The 22,636-nt window shown below is 33.5% G+C and overlaps 1 protein-coding gene and 1 long non-coding RNA gene across 3 annotated transcripts; one reads left to right on the top strand and one right to left on the bottom strand.

Moving 5' to 3' along the window:
* Window positions 1-1,400: 1,400 nt before the first annotated feature.
* On the bottom strand, window positions 1,401-9,841 carry LOC130802128 (uncharacterized). 2 transcript variants are annotated; one of them, XR_009039734.1, is made up of 4 exons: window positions 9,578-9,841; window positions 6,499-7,169; window positions 6,245-6,396; window positions 1,401-2,237 (listed from the first exon to the last, which is right to left on the bottom strand). It is a non-coding gene; the product is annotated as an uncharacterized LOC130802128 (long non-coding RNA). The 2 variants fall into 2 exon arrangements; XR_009039733.1 differs by lacking the exon at window positions 1,401-2,237 and adding an exon at window positions 5,173-5,354.
* A 3,473-nt stretch (window positions 9,842-13,314) lies between these two features.
* Window positions 13,315-20,036, top strand: LOC130802726 (uncharacterized). The gene is given in 14 exon segments (XM_057666769.1): window positions 13,315-13,457; window positions 13,846-14,047; window positions 14,160-14,286; window positions 15,255-15,382; window positions 15,506-15,575; window positions 15,661-15,763; window positions 17,273-17,390; window positions 17,577-17,658; window positions 18,437-18,498; window positions 18,924-18,996; window positions 19,094-19,177; window positions 19,506-19,586; window positions 19,691-19,832; window positions 19,835-20,036. Coding segments are annotated over 13 exon segments (1,284 nt in total). The 5' UTR covers window positions 13,315-13,457; window positions 13,846-13,853; the 3' UTR covers window positions 19,855-20,036.
* The last annotated feature ends 2,600 nt before the right edge of the window (window positions 20,037-22,636 follow it).

The following is a 22,636-nucleotide window of genomic DNA, read 5'->3' as shown; positions in this document are numbered from 1 at the left end:
TTTTTGAAATTCATTGAATCACATTTCAATTTGAATCAACCCCCTCCTCCACCTCCTCCAAATGAATGATAAAATCTATGTAATTTTTATGACTTTGTAAATAAATTTTAGTTTTATATATAATATTTCCAGCTCTTTTATTTTAATTTATTTGTTTTATGTGTATATATTTTTGTCTTAATATTATAACTCATACAAAATATATATAAATATAATATATATATATATATATATATATATATATATATATATATATATATATATATATATATATATATATATATATATATATACATATATATATATATATATACATACATATATATATATACATACATATATATATATACATACATATATATATATATATGTATATATATATATATATGTATATATATATATATATGTATATATATATATATATATACATATATATATATATATATATATATATATACATATATATATATATATGTATATATATATATATATGTATATATATATATATATGTATATATATATATATGTATATATATATATATATATACATATATATATATATATATATATATATATATATATATATATACATATATATACATATATACATATATATACATATATACATATATATACATATATACATATATATACATATATATATATATACATATATATATATATATACATATACATATATATATACATATACATATATATATACATATACATATATATATATATATATATATATATATATATATATATATATACACGGCGACCAAAAAGCATAAGAATGTTGTCGCTAGCAGTAGGCGACGAAAGGGCTATCAGATGGTGGTCGCCATAGTGGCGACGAGACATTTGTCGCTGATTGATCGCCAGGCCTGGCGAGAACTCTGGCGAGGAGATTGTTGTCGCCATGTCAGACACGTTCTTGGAGATGGAAACTTCGTCGCCTTTTGGTCGCCAGTTATTGGCGATGGACATCTCGTAGCCTCTTGGTCGCCAACTTTTCTTTAAAAAATGGCGAGGATATGGCGTCTATTTTGGTGTTAGCGACGAACGATAAGGCGACCACCACGAACCTTGTCGCCCTCCCGTCGCCAAGGCAACTTTTTGACCATTTAGCTATGAAATGGCGACGATAATGTGTGTCGCCAATTTAATAGTTTTTTGTAGTGGCTTATAGACGACAAGTCGTCACTTGTATTCTGAAGTCTCAATTTTGAGGTAGAAGAAAAAGTCGACTCGACTTTTTGGAAGCACCGAGTTGACGCTTTAGGTGATGAGTCATCGCCAGGGAGCAGAGACTCGTTGAATGGCTTCTATTTTGACCTAAAAAAAAATGTTTTTTTTTTTTTTTTTTTTTTGCTGTTTGAGTTAGTAAGTGCGAACAGCTATTTTGTCTTTTTTGACCTGTTCGCAGTTACTAACTGCGAACAGCCCCAAACCTCAGGTTTGGGAAATTCACACTTACTTTTGGAATAAGTTTGATTCTTAGTTTATTTTGTTATTTTTTTTAAATTTTTTCACTTATGTTTTTCCAATTTTCCCTTTTAGGCCAGCCTCACGCAATCCAAACCTTCCTTGCAGCCCACAGTCTCTCCACTTTTCTTCACGCAGCCCAAATCCTCCTCCTCTCAGTTGGCCTACTGTTCATGAATTATTGAAATAGATAGGGTAATTTATAAAAAAAGGCACGGAATAAAATGCAAATCAACTTATTTCATAAACGTCTAATTTTCAAATCTGAGGTTTGGTTCTATTCGCAGTTAGTAACTGCGAACAAGTGCTTAATTTTTTAAAAAGGCATAGAAGGGTTGTTGACTTTTTTGACCCTGTTCGCAGTCACTAACAAACTCATTATCCTCGATGGTGTTCGCAGTTAGTGTAACAACCCGACTTACCGTTGACTGGGTAAACAGGGTCATCACTGGGTTCGTTTCCCAAGAAACCGAAATCACACTTCCAAAACTCAAGCAAAAGGGGTCACAAGCTCTTCAACGTGACTAATTAAGCTAAATCCCAAAACCAACATCTAACTAATACACAAGATAATCATACAATTCTCTATAAGTCCGATATAACCAGCACAGCCAAAACAAATTTACATTTATCCAAAATTCCTAATACAAATCTATAATTCCTAAGTACTCAGCTCCATATACATCCTTGGAACCACTAATCACCTCCGCTAATTCATTATTCCCGTCTGGTTCCGATTTGTAGACAAACTAAAAGTTGAAAACAACAGAAGGTCAGATTAAACTGAATGAGAAGTAACAATCCAAACAACAAAACATAGTAATTCAAATCATAGGTTTAAAAGCAACATCAGTTTCCTAGATCTATGTGCGCACAGGGAGTCTAGTTGAGAGGAACATCCATAGCTCTAAGGCTATGTCACTCTCGGGTGAAGCTAGTCAATATCTCAATGACAATTCGCTTCAAACTGAGAGCAAGGAACAATGTTCCTCGACTCCGTCAATGACCGGCTCGCAAGCCCGATCTGAAATAGACTACATTTAATAAAGTTTAATTATAAGTTTATTAAGCTGATTGGGGTTATTAAGTAAGTTAATTCGAGTAATAATATTATTACTTTGATAATATTGACTCAAGTATTTGATTTGTTAACATTTTCAAGAAAGAGGTATATTTTATTTAATGTATAAAATTCGTATAAAGAGTACTTCGAAAAAAGTGTATTTTGATTATATTTTTATTAATTGATTACTATCTTACCTTTATAAAAATAAATTTAAATAAAGTATTGAAAAATAAATTCCTAAATGCAATCCTTATTCACACTACCAATTACGAAATATTACTTATTTCATAAATCGTTTATTATACCCTTACAGCATGTCTTATATAAGATTGTCTTACGACGAGACGACTTTGATAGAATTTAACGGGTCAAAGCTAAAAATAAACCCATTCTTATCTCATTTAAACCGACACACCTCTTCCCTCACATTGAAAACCCACGCCTCACTTCCTCACCCTCTTCCCCACGGCTGTTCTTCCTCCTCAACAGCCCTTGCTCATTTTCTCCTCCACCAGCAGCTGCCTCCTCCTCCACAAGCAGCAACCAACACCTCCCCGTCCTCCACAAGTAGCAGGCGGCAGCAACTAGCCGTGAACTACCCACCTAGCAGCAACAATTGTTGCTTTGTGCCCTCCAAACAGCAACAAGCTGTTGTGACGCCAGCCCCACGCAGCCTTCCTTCACCATCACACACGGTGGGCCACACCACCATACCAACTCCTTCCTCTTCCTTCAATGGTGATTGAGGTAATCCACAAACTATTCTATTTAAGTATTAATTGAATGTTTTAAAGTAGTTTGGTATTTGTGGATTCAATTTGGGTCTTTGATTCAAATTTAGGTATCAACTTGAATTTAAGATGATTATATGGATTCAATTAGTAATTGACTTGTTTTTAGTGTTGATTAGAATTGGTTATTTGGGTTATTTCGTTTCTAGTATACAATTTAGTATTTGGATATTGAAATTTCAGCTCAAAAGCTGATTATTCTGTTTTGGTCATTTTCGGGTCAGTTTTGATTGTTTCTAGGTTTTGGTGTCTTCATGAAATTTGTAGAGCTTCGAGTCGCGATCGCGTGGGCACTTGAATCGCTCCAAAATGAATTTATATGAGAGAGTTATGCTCAAAATAGTGAAATACTAGCAGGCTGTCTTGGAAATCCATAACGAACCTTCTGTTTTGGCTATTTTGGGATCGTTCTAATTGTTTCTGGGTTTTAGTGTCTTAATAAGAATAGTAGAGCTCTGAAAAATGGTCGTGTAGCCACTTAAATCGTCTCATTTAGTTTCCGTATGAGTGAGTTATGCCTGTTTTAGTAAGAGGTGTCCTAAAACCATTACGGAATTTCAAATTTGGGATCAAGAGATATGGAAATTAATTGGATAATTGAATACTTTTGGATGAAGTATTAGATTCTGTTGAGACTTGTTAATTGTAGGAAGAACAATGACCTTTATGTTTGATCAAATACATTCTAATAGATTAAGGGTCTTGGTGTAACCTTAAATCCTTGAATCTTGATATGTAAGTATGAGATGGATGGACATTGAATTTACGAAATTGGTGGAACATGGTTGTTTATAAGAAAGTAATGGGTAATTAATATTCTTAAATCGACTGTAAGATTTTAAAGGTTAGAATGTTAGCATAACTCTTGGTTAAGCTGTGGTCTTAGGAGGAGATGTAATAAGTTACATGTTAGTTTGTAGTATCGAACGCTTTGTTGTGATGTTATGTTTGTTATGCTTCAGAAGGCGACGTCATCGAGGAACCTTTCTAGTTGATAGTTGCGAATCGAACTTGACTCTTTGAAGCGTCGTCATTGGTGAGTAGTAGCAGTCCCTAAAAGGGTCTGATCAGACTATATTCTTGAAAATAAACTTTTTACTAAAGCTCTTTTGAGATTGGAAATTGTTGAGACAATTGTTGTTGTGAATGTTTATGCTGATATTATGATATGGTCAATGGATCGGGCTTGCGAGCTGGTCATTGACGGAGTTGAGGAACATTGTTCCCTGCTCCCTGTTTGAAGCGAATTGTCATTGAGATATTGACTAGCTTCACCCGAGAGTGACATAGCCTTAGAGCTATGGATGAGCCTCTTAACTAGACTCCCTGTGCGCACATAGAAGGGAACTGATGTTGCTTTTAAACCTATGATATGAATTACTGTGTTTTGTTATTTTGGATTGTTACTTCTCATTCAGTTTAATCTGATTCCCTGTTTTCATCTTTTAGTTTGATCACAGATCGGAACCGGTCGGGAACGATGGGTTAACGGTGTTGAATAGCGTTCCAAGGATGTATATTGAGCTGAGCACGTAGGAATTTGTAATTTTGTATTAGGTTTTTGGATAAATGTATATTTGTTTTAGTTGTGCTGGTTATATCGATCTTGTAGAGAATTGTATGATTATCTTGTGTATTAGTTAGATGTTGGCTTTGGGATTTAGCTGAGTTAGTCACGTTGAAGAGCTTGTGACCCCTTGCTTGAGTTTTGGAAGTGTGATTTCAGTTTCTTAGGAAACGAACCCAGTGATGACCCTGTTTACCCAGTCAACGGTAACTCGGGTTGTTACATGATCCATTGACCATATCATAGTATCAGCATAAGCATTCACAACAACATTTGTCTCAACAATTTACAATTTCAAAAGAGCTTTAGTAAAAAGTTTATGTTCAAGAATGTAGTCTGATCAGACTCTTTAAGGGACTGCTACTACTCACCAATGACGCTTCAAAGGGCCGTGATCGATTCGCAGCTATCAACTAGAAAGGTCCCTCGATGATGCCGCCTCCTGAAGCATAACAAACATAACATCACAACAAAGCGTTCGATACTACAAACTAGGCTCATATAGCTTATTGCATCTCCTCCTAGGGCCGTAACTTACTCATGGATTCTTTTCTAGCATATCTAATCTTTAAAGAATTATGCGTGTTCTAACCCAAGTTGTAATATGTCATCAAGATTTATAGACACAGTCTAGACTTCTTTAACATTCTCTCAATATTACTCACTTTTAGGACTCTCCTTATATTTCAATCAAACACAATTGGAATATACAAACTCAAAGTCCAAAAGTCCTCAAAAGAATATAATAACCTATTCAAGAACATTAAATCATCCATAACATTACCATCAACAATCATTTTTCATGAATTTCTTAAATTTAATGTTTACAAATATCATACTAACCTCAAGATCCATCAATCTTAATTAATATCTATAACCTCTTTATATCTATAATAAAACCCAAAGGTAGACATTCAAATCCAAAATCAATAATAATCCACAAAGAGTAATAATTCATCCAAAATATCTTATTATCAAATATCTATCACTACATTTATTTACCAACTAAAACCAATAATCTCAACATTTAACCATTACCATAATTTGAAAAGGTTAATATTACATCCTAAGAACACTGAACTAACTACAACTAAATCATTCGAACAATCTACTACTATAATCATAGCCCACACTTAAATTCTCATCATCACATAACTCAAACACATTTTTCATGAATTTCCAATTTAATGGCTCATCTACTAACTCATACACATTCCAAGATTCATCAATATTTAGAGTTTAACACATGAATGAAAGTTTATACAAGGGAAAGTATATGAATAAGAGCATAATTATTAAGGAAAAACAAGGAAAGAAATCAAGAAGGACTACCTTCTGTTTGCAGCAGCAAGAAACCGAAAAATTCATGTTCAAAGCTTTATTTTCGGCTTGGATTTGATGTTTATTCAACAGGACCAAAAACTCATTCAATCCTTCCTCAAATCGGCAGAATTCAGGTTAAGAAAGGAAGTTTTTGGATGCTTCTACACTCATTGTGGTTCGAATTCAGAGGGAAAAAAGCAAGAAAGATCAATTAGTCATAATTTACACAAAACAATCAAGAAAGTAGAGCATTGATCATTTACCTTAAAAAAAATATCGCAAAGAGAAAGAATCAACTGATTTCGCAACATAGATCCTTCAAAACTCAGAGGGAAGGAGAAGGTGTGAGTCCTGCCGTTGTTATTTTTCGAAGTAAAGCTTCAAAGAAGGCTACATTAGGGCTGAATTCTTTAAAAATTTCAGATCAAGATTACATGGTTGCACTCGAAAATTAGCGAATTGAATGAGAAAGAAGGTTGTTCATCTTTTGAAGAACTTAAGCAAGGATTTCGACCATTTTAGAGGGAATGTCGTGAAGGAGGAAGGTGTTCTTGGGTTTGTGGGTTATGAAACAGCCCAAACCGGCGTAAACAATATAATAATATTGTCTACAAAGCACAGCGGAAGACTTATAGAAGTCTGGGCTGAATCCGACCTGTGGCTCGATAGCCACAGCAACCAATATCAGAGTATTTAAAAACTTTACAAAACTGTAATACAATTACTTACAACCCAGTTATAAACTAAGTTAATACATTATAAAATATCTATTTTTTTATTTTAAAAAACATGATTTGTCAAAATATCATTATAAGTTAACCTTCCGGAAACGATGTCCTCGCTATCGCAACACATGACACATAAATGAGCAGCACATCCATCCACACTAAAAATGGCAACCTGAAAGTGGATCTACCCCCTGTAAGAGATAGACCTATAAAAAAACTGTCAACAATTGCATTGTTGAGTAATCCAACAAACTACTACATTTGTATACAAGTCATTAACAAACATTTCCGAATCAAATTCCTTGTTCACTTGGTAATCATTTATAAACATTATTTTATCCAAATCAAAACTCTTTTAAAAGACCGTTTGGTATCGACATAAATACGGTTATGAACCTTTAGTTCATAACAAATCAAAACTCTTTTAAAAGATCGTTTGGTATCGACATAAATACGACTATGAACCTTTAGTTCATAACGAATCAAAACACGGCTATAACTTTACAAGTTAATAGCGTAAATCAAAATGTGGCTATTACTTTACAAGTCAATAGCGAAACAATACGACAAATGACAAATATGATATCATTTGCAAAACAAACAAAACTTTATGTACCAAACGTATTTATTCAAAACTCTTATTAAATCAATAATTTAACAACACTTAAAACGTGGGAATATATGGACCGTCAGGAAGTAGGCTTGATCTAAATCCTGAGAACACGGGTGATCGTCATCACCAAAAATACGATTCTTGCAAGAACGAGACCGATCCGAATAACCATTACCTATTATCAAGCTATAGGATTTCACAATAATCCGGATATAAATATTCGTTGCCAATTCCCAAAAACGAACATTTTTCAATGTCGAACATTTCAATATAAAACAAAACAATAATTCAATTGATTTTCTTAAAAATCAACAATCATACCTCATTTTCATAATACAATACTTCAAGACTCGTATTTTATAAGTTAGTAACATACAAAACATGCTTTTGTAATCTCTTTAAATAAATACAATATTTAAAAGCTCATATATAAAAACATATGAACATTCAAAACATAATTTAATCAAGGACTAGGAGCAAAGTCAAACAAAGTCAAAATCCACAGTTTCGAACACCAAAAATTATACGATTTTGCTCAAATATCAATAGTAGTAATACCAGACCTTATAAAACATAACTTGAACTTTGAAATACTTGAATTAAATTTAAAAGATAGGATAGTAGTTTGCTTGTAGATTACCTTTCTACACCATGAATAACAATCAATAATTGAAATACCAATCAACTCATCATCAACCATCAATATGTAAAAACTTGAGTTACTATCAATGGAGTTTACCCGATTCTAAATCCCAAATACCCAACTTATATCATATCCAACTAATACCAACTAATCAAATACCCAATCGATACTTATGTTCCCAAATTTGATACTAGAACCAATACCCATACTAATTAAATAAGAACTCATAACTCAACAATATCAATCAATAAAACTCAATCGGATGATAAATAACAACCCTAAACACTTGGAGTACTCAATTTGAACCCCAACTTTAATTATGAACAAGCTAATCCAAAATGCTATTTTCGAATTTTCAGGACACCTGTTAGTATTTTGGGCGTAACTCTCTCATACGAACTCATTTTGGGGCGATTCAAGTGCCCACGCGACCGTGACTTGAAGCTCTACAAATCATATGCAGAAAACAGAACCCAGAAATGGCTAGAAGAGGCTCTAAATCAGCCAAGAACAGTGAGGACGGAATCTGATTAAGAACTCTAAATGAACTTTGCTCTTAAAGTTTGAAGATGAATCAAAACTACAAATTGCAACCACTAATCAAATACTACCGCATGAATTAGAACACAATGAGAACCCAAATGAATCCAACATCAACACTAGAATTAATTACCCAATTTATTTCATAACTTCTAATTCCACTTTATAAATCCCGTATTAGCACCATTTCAGGACATATCATTACTAAAACAGACATAACTCTCTCATACAAACTCATTTTGGAGCGATTCAAGTGCCCACGTGATCGCGACTCGAAGCTCTACAAATCTCATGAAGAGACCAAAACCCCAGAACGACTCTAACTATTTCAAAAACAGCAACACAAATTCGGACAGAACAAAACGGAACCTCATTGTCGATTTTTATGACAGTCTACTAGTATTTTGGACATAACTTCCTCATACGAATTCATCTCGGGGCGATTCAAGTGCCCACACGACCGCGACTCAAAGCTCTACAAATCTCAAGAAGACATAAGAATCCAAAAACAATCAGAACCATCCCCAAAATAGCCAAAACAGAAAGTTCAGTTTCGAAATCGACAATACCAAGTTTTATACTAGAAATCAAATAACCCAATAACCAATACTAATCAACACTAGCAAGAACCCAATTACTAATTAAACTCATATACTCTAATTAAATTCAAGTTGATGCTTAAATTTGATTTAAAAACCCCAAATTAACCATGGATACTAAACTACTACCAAAATTCAACAATCATTGTTTATGCTTAAGAACTTAAAACTACTTTAAAACATTCAATTTATACTTAAATAAAATAGTTTGTGGATTACCTCAATCACCATTGAAGGACCTTTCAACTTTCAATCTTGAACTTCAATTCACTAACTTTTCCCAAATCAGAAACCCTAACTTGATTCTTCAATAAACCAAAACCAAAGAGGTGAGGAAGTGGTGACTGAAGTGGCGGCAAAGGTGGTGCAGCAGCTCCGTTGACGGTGGAGGGAGGACAAGAACCGGCTGCTACTGAACCGTGAGGGAGAAGAAAGGAGGCAGTGTTGAGAGTTTAAAGGAATAAAAGATGAGGATGAAGAAAGAAATGGGGAAGGGGTGTGTTGGTTTATTTGTGGTAAAATGGGTTTTTATTTTTAGCTTTGACCCATAAAATTCTATTAAAGTCGTCTTGTCGTAAGACAATCTTATATAAGACATGTTGTAAGGGTATAATAGACGATTTATGAAATAAGTAATATTTCGTAATTGGTAGTATGAATAAGGATTGCATTTAGGAATTTATTTTTCAATACTTTATTTAAATTTATTTTTATAAAGATAAGATAGTAATCAATTAATAAAATATAATCAAAATACCCTTTTATCGAAGTATTCTTTATATAAATTTTTATACATTAAATAAAATATACCTCTTTCTTGAAAATGTTAACAAATGAAATACTTGAGTCAATATTATCAAAATAATAATATTGTTACTCGAATTAACTTACTTAATAACCTCAATCAACTTAATAAACTTATAATTAAGATTTATTAAATGTAGTCTATTTCAGGTTAGCTGGTTTCTGGGTTTGTCGAGGTGAGAGAGAGAGAAAGAGTTTGAGAAGAGAGGAGAAATGAAGAAGATGATGAATGCGTGAAACTGGTTTCTAATTTCATAATTATATTTTTTTTTTTTTCTGTTTTTTTTAAGAAAATAAAAAGAAAAGAAGAAGTTAAATTAAGAATATTTTATGTCATGTGTATTTAGGATCATTATCGCATTGATAATTCTTAAACTTACTCGTCTTAAAATATTAACTTTTCCGAATGTTATAGTTAGTAACTGCGAACAGGGTCAAAAAAGTCAACAGCCCTGTTCGCAGTTATTAACTGCGAACACCTTCTTTGCCTTTTTAAAAAATTAAGCACCTGTTCGCAGTTAGTAACTGCGAACAGAACCAAATCTCAGGTTTGAAAATTAGACGCTTATTTTTAGAAATAAGTTGAATTTCTTCTTATTTCGTGCTTTTTTTTTAATAATTTATCTTATCTATTTTATTTTTTCACTATTCATCGTAGCTCTAATCCGTATCAACCTCTAGCCCTTTTTTGTCTTTTCCAATCTAGTTCACCTAAGAGCGGTATTACTACTCATAGCAAGCATGGGATTTTTAAACCCAATCCAAAATACTCTTCTCAAGTATTCTGTTTCCTTTTCTCCAGTCCAAAAAATCTAATTACTGCTCGTCGTGACCCGAACTGAAAACAAGCCATGCATGAGGAATATGATGCTTTAATTGAAGATCATACATGGAATCTTGTGCAAAGACCTCCTAATGCTAATGTTATTCGGTCCTTGTGGATTTTTCGGCTTAAGACAAATTTTGATGGTTCTTTTCAAAGATATAAAGCTCGTCTCGTCAGTGATGGGAAATCTCAAAGACGAGGTGTTGATTATGATAAGACTTTTAAGTCCGTTATAAAGTCAACCTCTATTTGCCTTGTTTTAAGCACTGCTCTGTCTAAATGTTGGCCCATCCACCAGCTCGATGTCAAAAATGTTTTTCTCTATGGTTACTTAAATTAAACCGTCTACATGCATCAATCTATGGGTTTAGTGATACATTTGACATATATCCTATCGTGAATGGTATATATCCTATCATACTTTAAATGTCCAACCCAATAAACCACCTAATGAAACCCTCAAGTTAAATATGCAAAATTAAGTTTTAAGTTTAGATTTTTTAGACTAAATAATTATTTCGAAGAAGTCCACATTTGACTTGTTCTTAAGTTTTCTTCATCATTTTGTTTGATTTATTTCATTGAAAAATCTCAAAATGCATAGATAATTAGAGAGGAAAAAACCAAAAAAGATAGGAAAATATACAAAGTTACTTTGGGTTGAAACTAACAAGCAAAAGGGCTTTAATGAGGTATAAAATGTTATAAAGATACATTTATCACACCACGACTAACATGTCTCATTGATTGGCCAATGAGAATGTGCTCTCATGCCTATAACTGTGACATTTAAACAATCAGAGTATTTTATTTTTTAACATATATACTATAAGTCAACATTATATGGTACTGAAAGTATTAGTACCACAACAATCTCATTTAGAGGACGAACTAAAGCATGAGGCGTAAGAGAAAAAGATTTAGGAATGTTTTCTGGAGTCAAGTCATTGCCTAGGGAATTCTCATTCACATCCACATCATCCTCAACAGGAGCTTTAATAAATTCATCACTCTCATTATTAGATTCTCAATATACTCACTCATTTGTTGCTCCTAAGTTAACCCTTATGGCATTTGAAAGTTGGATTTGGAAGGGCTCATTAGGAGTAGTACAAGAAGACAATAGAACAAAGGAATTTTGAGTTTCTTAATTTAAAATTGACATAGGGAAAAAAGTAGATGAAGTTACATTGAACACTGGATGTGTTTCTACAATGTTAACATTTTGATTTTCTAAAGGTATCTCTTCTACATATAACTCCAAAGAGAGAGTAGGGGTAGACTTTGAATGCTCCTACACAGCCTCTAATGCTCATCATCCTTAATAGGATATACTAAAAATTGTTCATTTATCCTATATTTAAAACTTGTATTCACACTACTTAGAGTCAATTCCAATCTTTAACATATATGAAGTTTTAATTCATTCAAATCCATGCTCAAATTGCATACGAAAAGTTTATGTATACCACCAACATACTCAACATTCATATTACTTGTTCGAATTTCACCATTTCAAAAAGATGATGTAGTCACATGATATGATGTCATTTTCTATAAGAATACATATAAAATTAAAATTGTTATCAAGTTCATCACAAGAACAAGTACATTTAACGTAAATATCAATTACTAATTCATTAAACAAAATTAATTCGAAGTGCTAAAATAATTAGCAACTACACTTCATCATCAATAATTATAATTTAATAAAAACAATAAAATACTAAAATTAATTAATAAATACCTTAATCAAATGAGGATAAGGAGGTGGAGTATTACTTTACAAATATGTGACCTACATTTGAATGAACATATAAGATTAAATAAAACGCTAACCCAAGTATGTTCCCAAAAACTTAACATTATTAAATTGGAAGAAGGAAGAGTGATTTGATAAGTTGAAGAAATTTTAATGGTTCTTTTAAGGTAAGTGTTGAAATTCTTGGGTGTTAGAATTTATCATTTGAGAAAAATGAATAAAGTTCGTTATTACTTATTAATAGTGAACATAATATGATATGGTAAGAAAAAGTCGAACTTTAATATTTTGGAATCATGTAAAAGATTCATTAAAAAATATACAAGTGACATGTGACAAATTTATGTATTTTATCTTATTTGTATTTCAAATTATAATCGGTACCTAAATTGTTAATCTTTATTTGGACAAAGCTACTAACTAGTTTATTTAATGCTTAATGTTTATTGAAAAAAAGTTTATTAAACAGTGAAATAAAAGGAAAATAAAATTTTAAGCGAATGCAAGTTGATTCTTTTGTTTTTTAATGAATTCCTGATTTCCTTGGGTAATTAATTGAAAAATTAAAATTGGAGAGGAGTGGAAGTGTCGATAAAAGGAAGGAGCGACAGCAAAAACAGACCACAACAACAACATTGTTTTCCTCACGTTATCAGTTCCAGTTCCAGTTCCAGTTCCAGTCCTTCTTATTCTGTTTAAGTGAAAGTGTAAAACCCTAACCTTTTTCCTTTTCCACTATGGCTTCTTCTCTGTTTAAATACTCATTTTTCTATTTTCATTGGTCTTTGAGGTTTTCTTATACCATTATATATTTGGAATTCGTGGATAGAATGTAGTTTTTTTGTGCTCTTTATTTTTCAGATTCAACTGTTGTTCGTACTTGCTAGAGATGTGTTTTTGATGATACAAAGTCTTGATTAAATCAAAATTATTTGTGGGCTGTGGGTGTAATAAGCCTAGAGGCTAGAGATGTAATGATTTAATTGTTTTGATGTGGTTTTGTCTTTTGAAGAGCTCAATTTTAGTTAATATTTAATGTTGTTTCTTATTTTGAGTGAACTCCTAAAATATTCATGGAGGCTATGATCTGATTAGGGGGCATCATGAGGTCTGCAGGGTATTCTTTTGCTGCTTCCTTTGCTCCTGTTCATTGTCTTGCTGTCCAAATTCAGCATATATTTCCATCAAAACTGATTCTTAGATATTCAACTTCATCAAAGAGATTCTACTCTTCTGGGCACACATCACATAAAGGATCAACCATGGTTGTCTCTCGCTACCCACTTCCCTTATTTAGGTGTCTTTTTTATCTCCAGTTGTACTTTAAATATGGTTCCCTTTTAACTTGAATCATTATAAGCTAAACAATTGCACTTGACATATGAATCTCTTATCCTACTGATTTCCAGTGTTGCCCCAATGATGGAATGGACGGACAATCATTATAGACAACTTGCACGACTCATTTCAAAAAATGCTTGGCTTTACACAGAGATGCTTGCTGCTGAAACTATTGTTCATCAGAAGGATAATCTGGTTAGTCACGTTCTTCTACTCTTCAAATCCTCTTTAGATACTAAGCTTTAGGATAAAACAAGTGAATCAGTAAGTTGTAAGTAGTAAGTGTGGTTCAATTTTGGGTTAACTTTACTAAACTGGGTGGCAATTTGTGACGTCATAGTGAAATAATGCAGTCATTGTAACCGTTGCTGAACGACTTTTGTGGGAATTGCAGATGGCTTTGCGCTGTTGAGGCCTACATTTATGTTGCGATCAGCTCAAAAACCTTTACAAAACGATCTTGATACGATGATGCAAGTGATATTTTTTAGTTTGCCTTATCACTTTGTACACGGAGTTATGTAATGCTGATATAGATGTGAAAGGGAACAAATCAAATATATGTGTGACAAGCTTTTAGTTTTAATCTTCAGTATTTATTACTTGAACATGAGATGAGTACATTGCGTCAAACAAGAAATTTACATTTTGATAAAATTGTTTACACTTTACTAGGGGCGTCATGTTCCTTTCATATCGATTATTAAGTCAAAAATTTTTTTCCCCTGTATAACTGTCGCTGAATGACTTTATTGTGGATGGCTTTGCATTGTTGAGGCCTAACTTTATGTTGCAATTAGCTCAAAGTCCTTTACAAAACGGTCGTGATACGATGATGCAAGTGATATTTTGTAGTTTGCACTATCACTTCATACCTTGCATTATGTAATGCTGATATAGATGTGAAATGGAAAAAAAATCAAATATATACGTCATGTGTGCTACATGCTTTAGTTTTAATCTTGAGTATTTATTGCTTGAACATGAGATGACTTGCATTGCGTTAAACAAGAAATTTACATTTTGTTACAATTGTTTACTAGAGGCATCATGTTGCTTTCATATTGATTATGAGTGATAATTTTTTGTCCTTGCATAACTTTTTTGAGGAACTTTTCTTGTGTTTGAAGCATTAAGTTGATATGTTTTTCAAAAATGTCCAGGATAGGTTTTTGGCATTTAATGCAGAACAACATCCTATTGTTTTTCAAATTGGAGGGAACAACTTGGAGAATATTGCGAAAGCGACCCAACTTGCTAATGCTTATGGCTATGATGAGATAAACCTAAAGTTCGTACTTGATATCTAACTTAATCTGTTAAAAGTTTCATTAACTTCTTTTATTTGGCTAGCCTCTAATATCTATTGATCCTTTTCATCAAATTTCACTGGCCTTTTTTCTCTTTTTGGTAGTTGTGGATGCCCTAGCCCAAGGGTAGTTGGACATGGTTGTTTTGGTGTGCGCCTCATGCTTGATCCAAAGGTGAGGAACTATATTTTTATTTACGTACGTATACATGGTAGAATGATTTCCTTATGTTATTGTTCCTTGGCTTTTACAAGAAAAGTTTGTTGGCGAGGCCATGTCAGTTATTGCTGCCAATACAAATGTTCCTGTAACCGTCAAGTGTCGTATTGGTGTTGATGATCATGATTCATATAATGAGCTATGTGAGTGTTTTTCTTTGAGCATCGTTTTTCCATTCACTAATAGTTGCATTTTGGGGTTGTGGATATTTTGTTTTGGTACTTCTCTATAAGTAGGGTGTCTACCAAGAGATACAGAATGACTTGATACCATTATGTAGTGTTTTTGGTGCCATTTATAGTATTCAAGGGCTTATGGTGACCCAATGAGGATTCCTATATCTTATTCAACCATTCCCATTTAAGTTTTCAGATCACTTTGAAAGCAGGAAATATACCTTTGAAATGAGATACTCAAGACCTATCGCAGGAGCTGGCTAAGAATTCTACAATAATTCCTACACTCTATAGGACTTATTAGGATATTTATGGTGATAAAACCTAATCACTCTTGCCAAATTGCTCACATATGCTAGAAGGTTAACGGTGTGTCTACAAAGACATACAATGGGACTTTTAAAACTCATTAGATGTCCTTCTTAGTGTCATTTATAGTAATTTACTTTACATGGTGACCCGATGGGGATTCCTATATTTCATACTCACATTGCCATAAAAGTTTTTAAAATACCTCGAAAGCATGAAGTATAGCCTTTGAAATGGGTAACTAGGACCAATCTAATGCATTCTCACACTACTATAAAAAAATTTCAAAACTTCCTAAATGGCTGAATTATAGACTTTGAAATGGGTTACTCACGACCTATCTCAGACTCTTGCTCAGATTTCCACGATACTTTACCCACACTCTTTATAAGACTTACTAGGATATTTGGGGTGATAAAACTTCCTTACTCTTGACAAATAGCTCACATATGCAACAAGGTTAAATGCGTGTCTACCAAGACATACAAAAGGGTTCTTTGAGCTCATTATGTGGCTTCTTGATGCTATTTATAATTTTATAGGGCCTGTGGCGATCCAATTAGGATTCCTATATTACATTCTCATATTCTCACAGAAGTTTTCAGTACATTCTAAAAGCGTGAATTATACCCTTTAAAATGGGGTACTAAGGACCTATCTTGGGCGCCGATTCAGAGCTCTCTAAAAATTTCTCGCACTCTTTCTAGGTCCTTTTAGGACATTTGGGTTATAAAATCTCCTTACACTAGCTAAATTGCTCACATATACAATAAGGTGTGACTACCAAGAAATACAAAAGGGCTCTATGAGCTCATTATATAGCCTTATTGGTGTCGTACATAGTTTCTTAGGGTATTTATAGGTCCTATCAAGAAATCTAAGGTGATAAAACATGCTTACTCTAGCCATATTATTCAGTAAGGTGTGTCTACCAAGAGATACCAAGAGGTTCATTGAGCTCATTATGTGGCCTTCTTCATGACATTTATAATTTTTTATGGCATGTAGTGATCCAATTAGAATTTATGTATCGCATTCTCGTATTCTCATAAAAGTCCTCGACCCTTGCACCGTTTTCCTTTCTGCTTTTTGTCATCTTCTCATTTTTTATGTTCTCCATCTACATATTTGTCATGATATTCCATGAAACTTTTGCTTGTTCACTAGGTGATTTTATCTATAAAGTATCTTCAACATCTCCAACCAAACATTTTATTATACATTCAAGGAAAGCACTCCTCAATGGCATTAGTCCAGCTGAAAATCGAACAATTCCACCACTCAAGTATGTAATGGTATTTTATTTTGTTGTTTTGTGTGTTTCCACCATAGCTTCAAGCGTAAACTAAATTATGTTTAAGTCAATGGTGGGGATGAGATCTATTTGTAAAAGATTTGTGTTTGTTAGAGCTCTGTACTTGAATTGAAGGTTGATGGGGTGATATTAAATCTGGTGTGTTTTGTTCCACAGATATGAATTCTACTATGCGCTACTGCGTGACTTTCCAGATTTAACATTTACAATAAATGGAGGCATAAATTCAGTGGAAGAGGTAAAATCTTCTTGTAGCATTTTTTTTTGTTGTCTAATTACTTCACTTCTTCATCTTTTCTGTGTCTGTATGTGATGGATGGTGGGTTGGAGGCTCTGTAGCTGCCTTACTTAACAATGCTTGTTTATAGTGCCTTGAGTTGAATCCACATTACGTGAGTTTATTCTGAGTCTTAACAAAACCTTTACTGTCTGTTTATCTGGCCTCTATTTCCTTTTTAATATGTTGTTGTGTCATGACACCATTGCACTATGTTGTGGTTCAAAGATTTCCTTCTCACTATTTCACCTCTTGTTTAACTTGATTTATATTTCCAATAATTTCTATTAGGTTGGAACTTTCTTTTGTAAAACCAATTAATGTGTTTTTAACTCTGAAGACGATTTTTCCATACTGTGAGTTCTCGAATGTTTTATTCTGAAAAGACGGCAAAGTGTTGTGTTATAATCTTCCTAGCATTGGCAATGTTTAAACTCTGAGAGATTATACCTTCCGATGTAGCACTGGAAAATATATGGCTGTGGCTTTTACTTCTCTTTTTCTTTTCTCCACTTCTCTTTTGGTGATATAGGATTATAGAAATTTGGCGGCTCTTTAATCATCAGAGTGTCGTGTTATGATCTTTTATAGAGTAGTAACAATTTGTGCGTCTTTTGTCTGATCTTTCATATTCTCTTCAAATGTCTGTATCTATATTGTTTTTCATTTTTGTTGATTATTATTAATCTAGATCCTGACATTTCCTCTTTCGCTTGATGTCTCTTGATCTGTTACATAGGTGAATGCAGCACTTAAGAAAGGAGCTCATGGAGTAATGGTTGGACGAGCTGCCTACAATAAGTGAGTACATTCTGGAGTAATTGATTGTGTCAACTCTCACGGCATGCAAAAGCTAGTTTCTTATAATTTCTTCAAGTGAAGTTTTTGGGTGAATTCACCTATTGTCTTCTAATTCTTCCATTGAAAGTGCGAACTGAGAGACCCTGATTCATTAATAATGAAAATTTTAAAATCTTATTTGGCATTGATATAGAAAATCTCCCCCTAACAATGAGGACCTGACAAGGATGAGTTTAGCATTTCTTTACATCTGATCTTATAGTAAGAAGCTTAGTTGACTTAGTAAATCTCTTTTTGCATTAATCCTCTCAAAAAAGGTGCTGCGCTGAAATTTGTTTTCATCTTTCATTGGTGTCTCTTTGCTCGACATGTTATAGTTCATTTGCTTTCTTAAAAATCAACTGATCTATATCTCTATTTTTCAGCACGTGGCAATTATTGAGGAATGTTGACACTGAAGTTTATGGTGCTCCTCCTTCTGATCTTACACGTCGTCAGGTTAGCCTTACGGATTGAGTTTGCGTGGATGTGAATTGTGATTGATGTATCTTTCATACTTTGGTGTCACACATTTTGCTGAGTACTTTTGCTTTAGGTTTTAGAGAAGTACCAAGCCTATGCAGATTCCGTTCTTGGCAAACATGGAAATAACAGACCAAACATTCGGGACCTGGTCAAGGTATATGTTTAACTTCAAGTTTATGATTTATGTTTGGTCCCTCTGGCTCTATCCTTTTTGAATTCCCTGTTTTAAGATGTTGCAAATAGTTCCAAGGATAAAGTATGCTGATAGTGTCCCCTCCCTGTTATTTTTGTTTTTCTTTTTTCAATAATGGAAAGTGCTTGGATTCTGTCATTTTCATTGTTTCTGATACGATTTTAACTGTTTTCCATTGGCGTTAGAACGAATCTCGCTTTGGGTTTTTATGTTATTGATTAACCTTGATGCATTGAAAAAGCTTCTCTTTGTTTCCTTCAAGCAATCAACATTTGTTTGTGTGAAACAGCCTTTGTTGAACCTATTTCATTGTGAGCCTAGAAATGCTATTTGGAAGCGTAATGTGGATGCTGCATTTTTCCGTTGCACGGTACATCACGAGTTTCAATACATTTGCTTATTTATTTCCTACTGGAAATCCTTCCTTGTCACACAGAACTTGCATTTCTGACAATAATTATTAAACCTTTGCAGACAGTTAAACAAGTCCTTGAGGAGACATTGCCGATTATTCCAGATTATGTCCTTGATTCTCCTGCGGCCAAAGCACCACCTAGTCGTGGAGATCTTTTTGCAAATGTAAATGATCTGATGCCCTCTCCATATAAATCAAGTGATCTGAGTTGCAATACGCTTAGTTTATCATAGATTGAATCCTTGTAAATTATAGTCACTATCAAGGCTGATTTTACTCAATCAATTCTTCATTCTTTGGGATGTAAGGTCCCCTGTGATAGAAAGTACTTTTATTTTAAAGACTGATAACTCCACAGAAAGTGTACTTAAGTGAGAAAAGCTGTTGATGAAACCATTATCACTACATTGGTCCTTACATCCTTCTTGTTGATTATACTGTCTTAATTTCGTGGCTCTAATATAGAAGAGTGTCATTCGAGATGCATGTTTTGGCCTTTGTTTACCAATGTTGATGGCCTATGGCTACTCTATCTGTCACTAACCAGCTTCAGTTCTCTGTAAATCTTGTGTCATACGATAATTACTCCTTCCTCCTAGGCCCTAGCTACGGCTACGAGTTGCCGTTGCTGTTACAAAAAGCATGTTAGCTCTTGTTAAAACGTAATTATCTACTTCTAGTTAGCTTGTTCTTCCTTTCTATCTCCAAGGCTTTTTATCTCAAATTCTATGCTGTATCTCCCACTATGTTTCTACATAACTTAATTTTGTAGCATTTAACACAATTTTAAGTTACAATTGGTATGAAGGAAGTACTTGTTCGAAATTAACTCACATGTGATATCATATCAAAAATTAAAGAGAGATGGACATTTAATATATAAGCTTGATGGTTTACTCCTATTATCAATAGGTTAAAAGATGGATTCTCATCGAATTTGTGTGCAAGCAATTCTTCTTTTGTATGAATTTTATATGCAAGTCCGATAACAAATCTATTAGTAGATGTGCCATGGGTATTCAGGGCCTACTCTATATAGCTTATTTTCCGAGCCTTGTTCAATTTAGCTTCATTCAACAGTTTTGTTCAACATACTTCACTAATTACACTTTTACCTTCACTATTCATCTTATTACACTACAGTTATCTTCAAAAGCTTTTAACTCTAGAGAACATACCCCAAGTTGGTGAAAGTACACTTAGGATTTAGTATCCCTTCGACAAGTTTGATATTTAAATACAACTTTTTTAGGGTTTAGGGTTAGGGTATAGGGTTTAGGGTTTAGCGTTAGGGTTAGGGTTTAGGGTTTAGGGTTTAGGGTTTAGGGTTCAGGGTTTAGGGTATAGGGTTTAGGGTATAGGGTTTAGGGTATAGAGTATAGGGTGTAGGGTATAGGGTTTAGGATATAGGGTATAGGGTAGGGTATAGGGTATAGGGTTTAGGGTTTATGGTTTAGGGTATAGTGAAATAGACTACATTTCATAAAGTTTAATTATAAGCTTATTAAGCTGATTAGGGTTATTAAATAAGTTAATTCGAGTAATAATATTATTACTTTGATAACATTGACTCAAGTATTTGATTTGTTAACATTTTCAAGAAAGAGGTATATTTTATTTAAGGTATAAAATTCGTATAAAGAGTACTTCGATAAAAGTGTATTTTGATTATATTTTATTAATTGATTACTATCTTATCTTTATAAAAATAAATTTAAATAAAGTATTGAAAAATAAATTCCTAAATGCAATCCTTATTCATACAACCAATTACGAAATTTTATTTATTTCGTAAATCGTTTATTATACCCTTACATCATGTCTTATATAAGACTGTCTTATGACTAGACGACTTTAATAGAATTTAATGGGTCAAAGCTAAAAATAAACCCATTCTTTCCCCATCTAACCGACATACCCTTACTCCCTCATACAAAATCCACGGCTCCCACTCCCTCTCTTACCCTAACTCCCTCTTCTATCTCCCTTCTTCCTCCATTCTTTCCCCTCACAAGAAAAATCTCCTACCGTCATCACCAGGCCAGCCAGGCCGCAGCAGGCCACAAAGCCCAGCAGCCGCCTGCTTCCTTCTCCCTTCCCCCACGAGCAACCGCAGCGGGCTAGCCTTCCCACGTACTGCCGCCTGCAGCAAGGCTGCAGACCACTCCAGCCGCCAGCATCAAAGGCTGGGACAGCCGGTTTTGGCCCCTTCTTCCAGCCAGTTTTGGTCCTTTGCACCACCACGAGGACCTCCTATCTCTTGGTTCACCTCTTAGTCTCACTCTTTGTAAGCCATCTTCTCTTTTCTCTAATTAATTTTCTAGTTTTAATTGGAATTTTATTAAGTTTATGAGTTTGATGTTGGTTTTGAGTTACTTTCATTGAATCTTTTGTGGGTAAGAGTTTAGTTGATGAATTGAACATATTTATGATTTAGGGTTTGAAGTGTGATTAGAAATTATGGGTTGTGTGTTGATTGTGTATTAATTTGGTTTAATCTTATCATGAGTAATTGATGTAAGGTGGTATGGAAATACTAATGGTGTTGATTATGTTACAAAGCATCATTTTGGACTCGAAGCAATTGCAAGCTTAGTGTCGATTGAATTGGTTTGTTATGAATGGATGTATATAAGTCGTTTGTCAAAATTAACTAAAATGTATATGGTAATTGAAAATCAGAGATTAAATAAGGATTATGAATTAGTTATTATAACTTAGCATATTTTGCTATCGGGGTTTAACTTGAAATGGGAAATATGAATATGAATTCGAATATGAGATTGCCATAGATGAATTAAGTGTGATTATGATAACGAGCTTGCGATTTTGGTTACTTGGATGATGACGTATTTTGTTGGATTGGATTATAAGTTGATCTTGTAGGATATGGTATATGATTTGTATTAAAGTTATACATGTTGATTACTGTTGGGTTTAAATTGGGGATTTTGTGACTCAAAACTGAAGTTCAAGATTGAAAGTAGAAAGGTCCTTTAATGGTG

The sequence above is a fragment of the Amaranthus tricolor genome, chromosome 16 (genome assembly GCF_026212465.1).
Source record: "Amaranthus tricolor cultivar Red isolate AtriRed21 chromosome 16, ASM2621246v1, whole genome shotgun sequence".
NCBI classification, from domain to species: Eukaryota; Viridiplantae; Streptophyta; class Magnoliopsida; order Caryophyllales; family Amaranthaceae; genus Amaranthus; species Amaranthus tricolor.
This window is presented reverse-complemented; position numbering and strand designations above follow the sequence as displayed.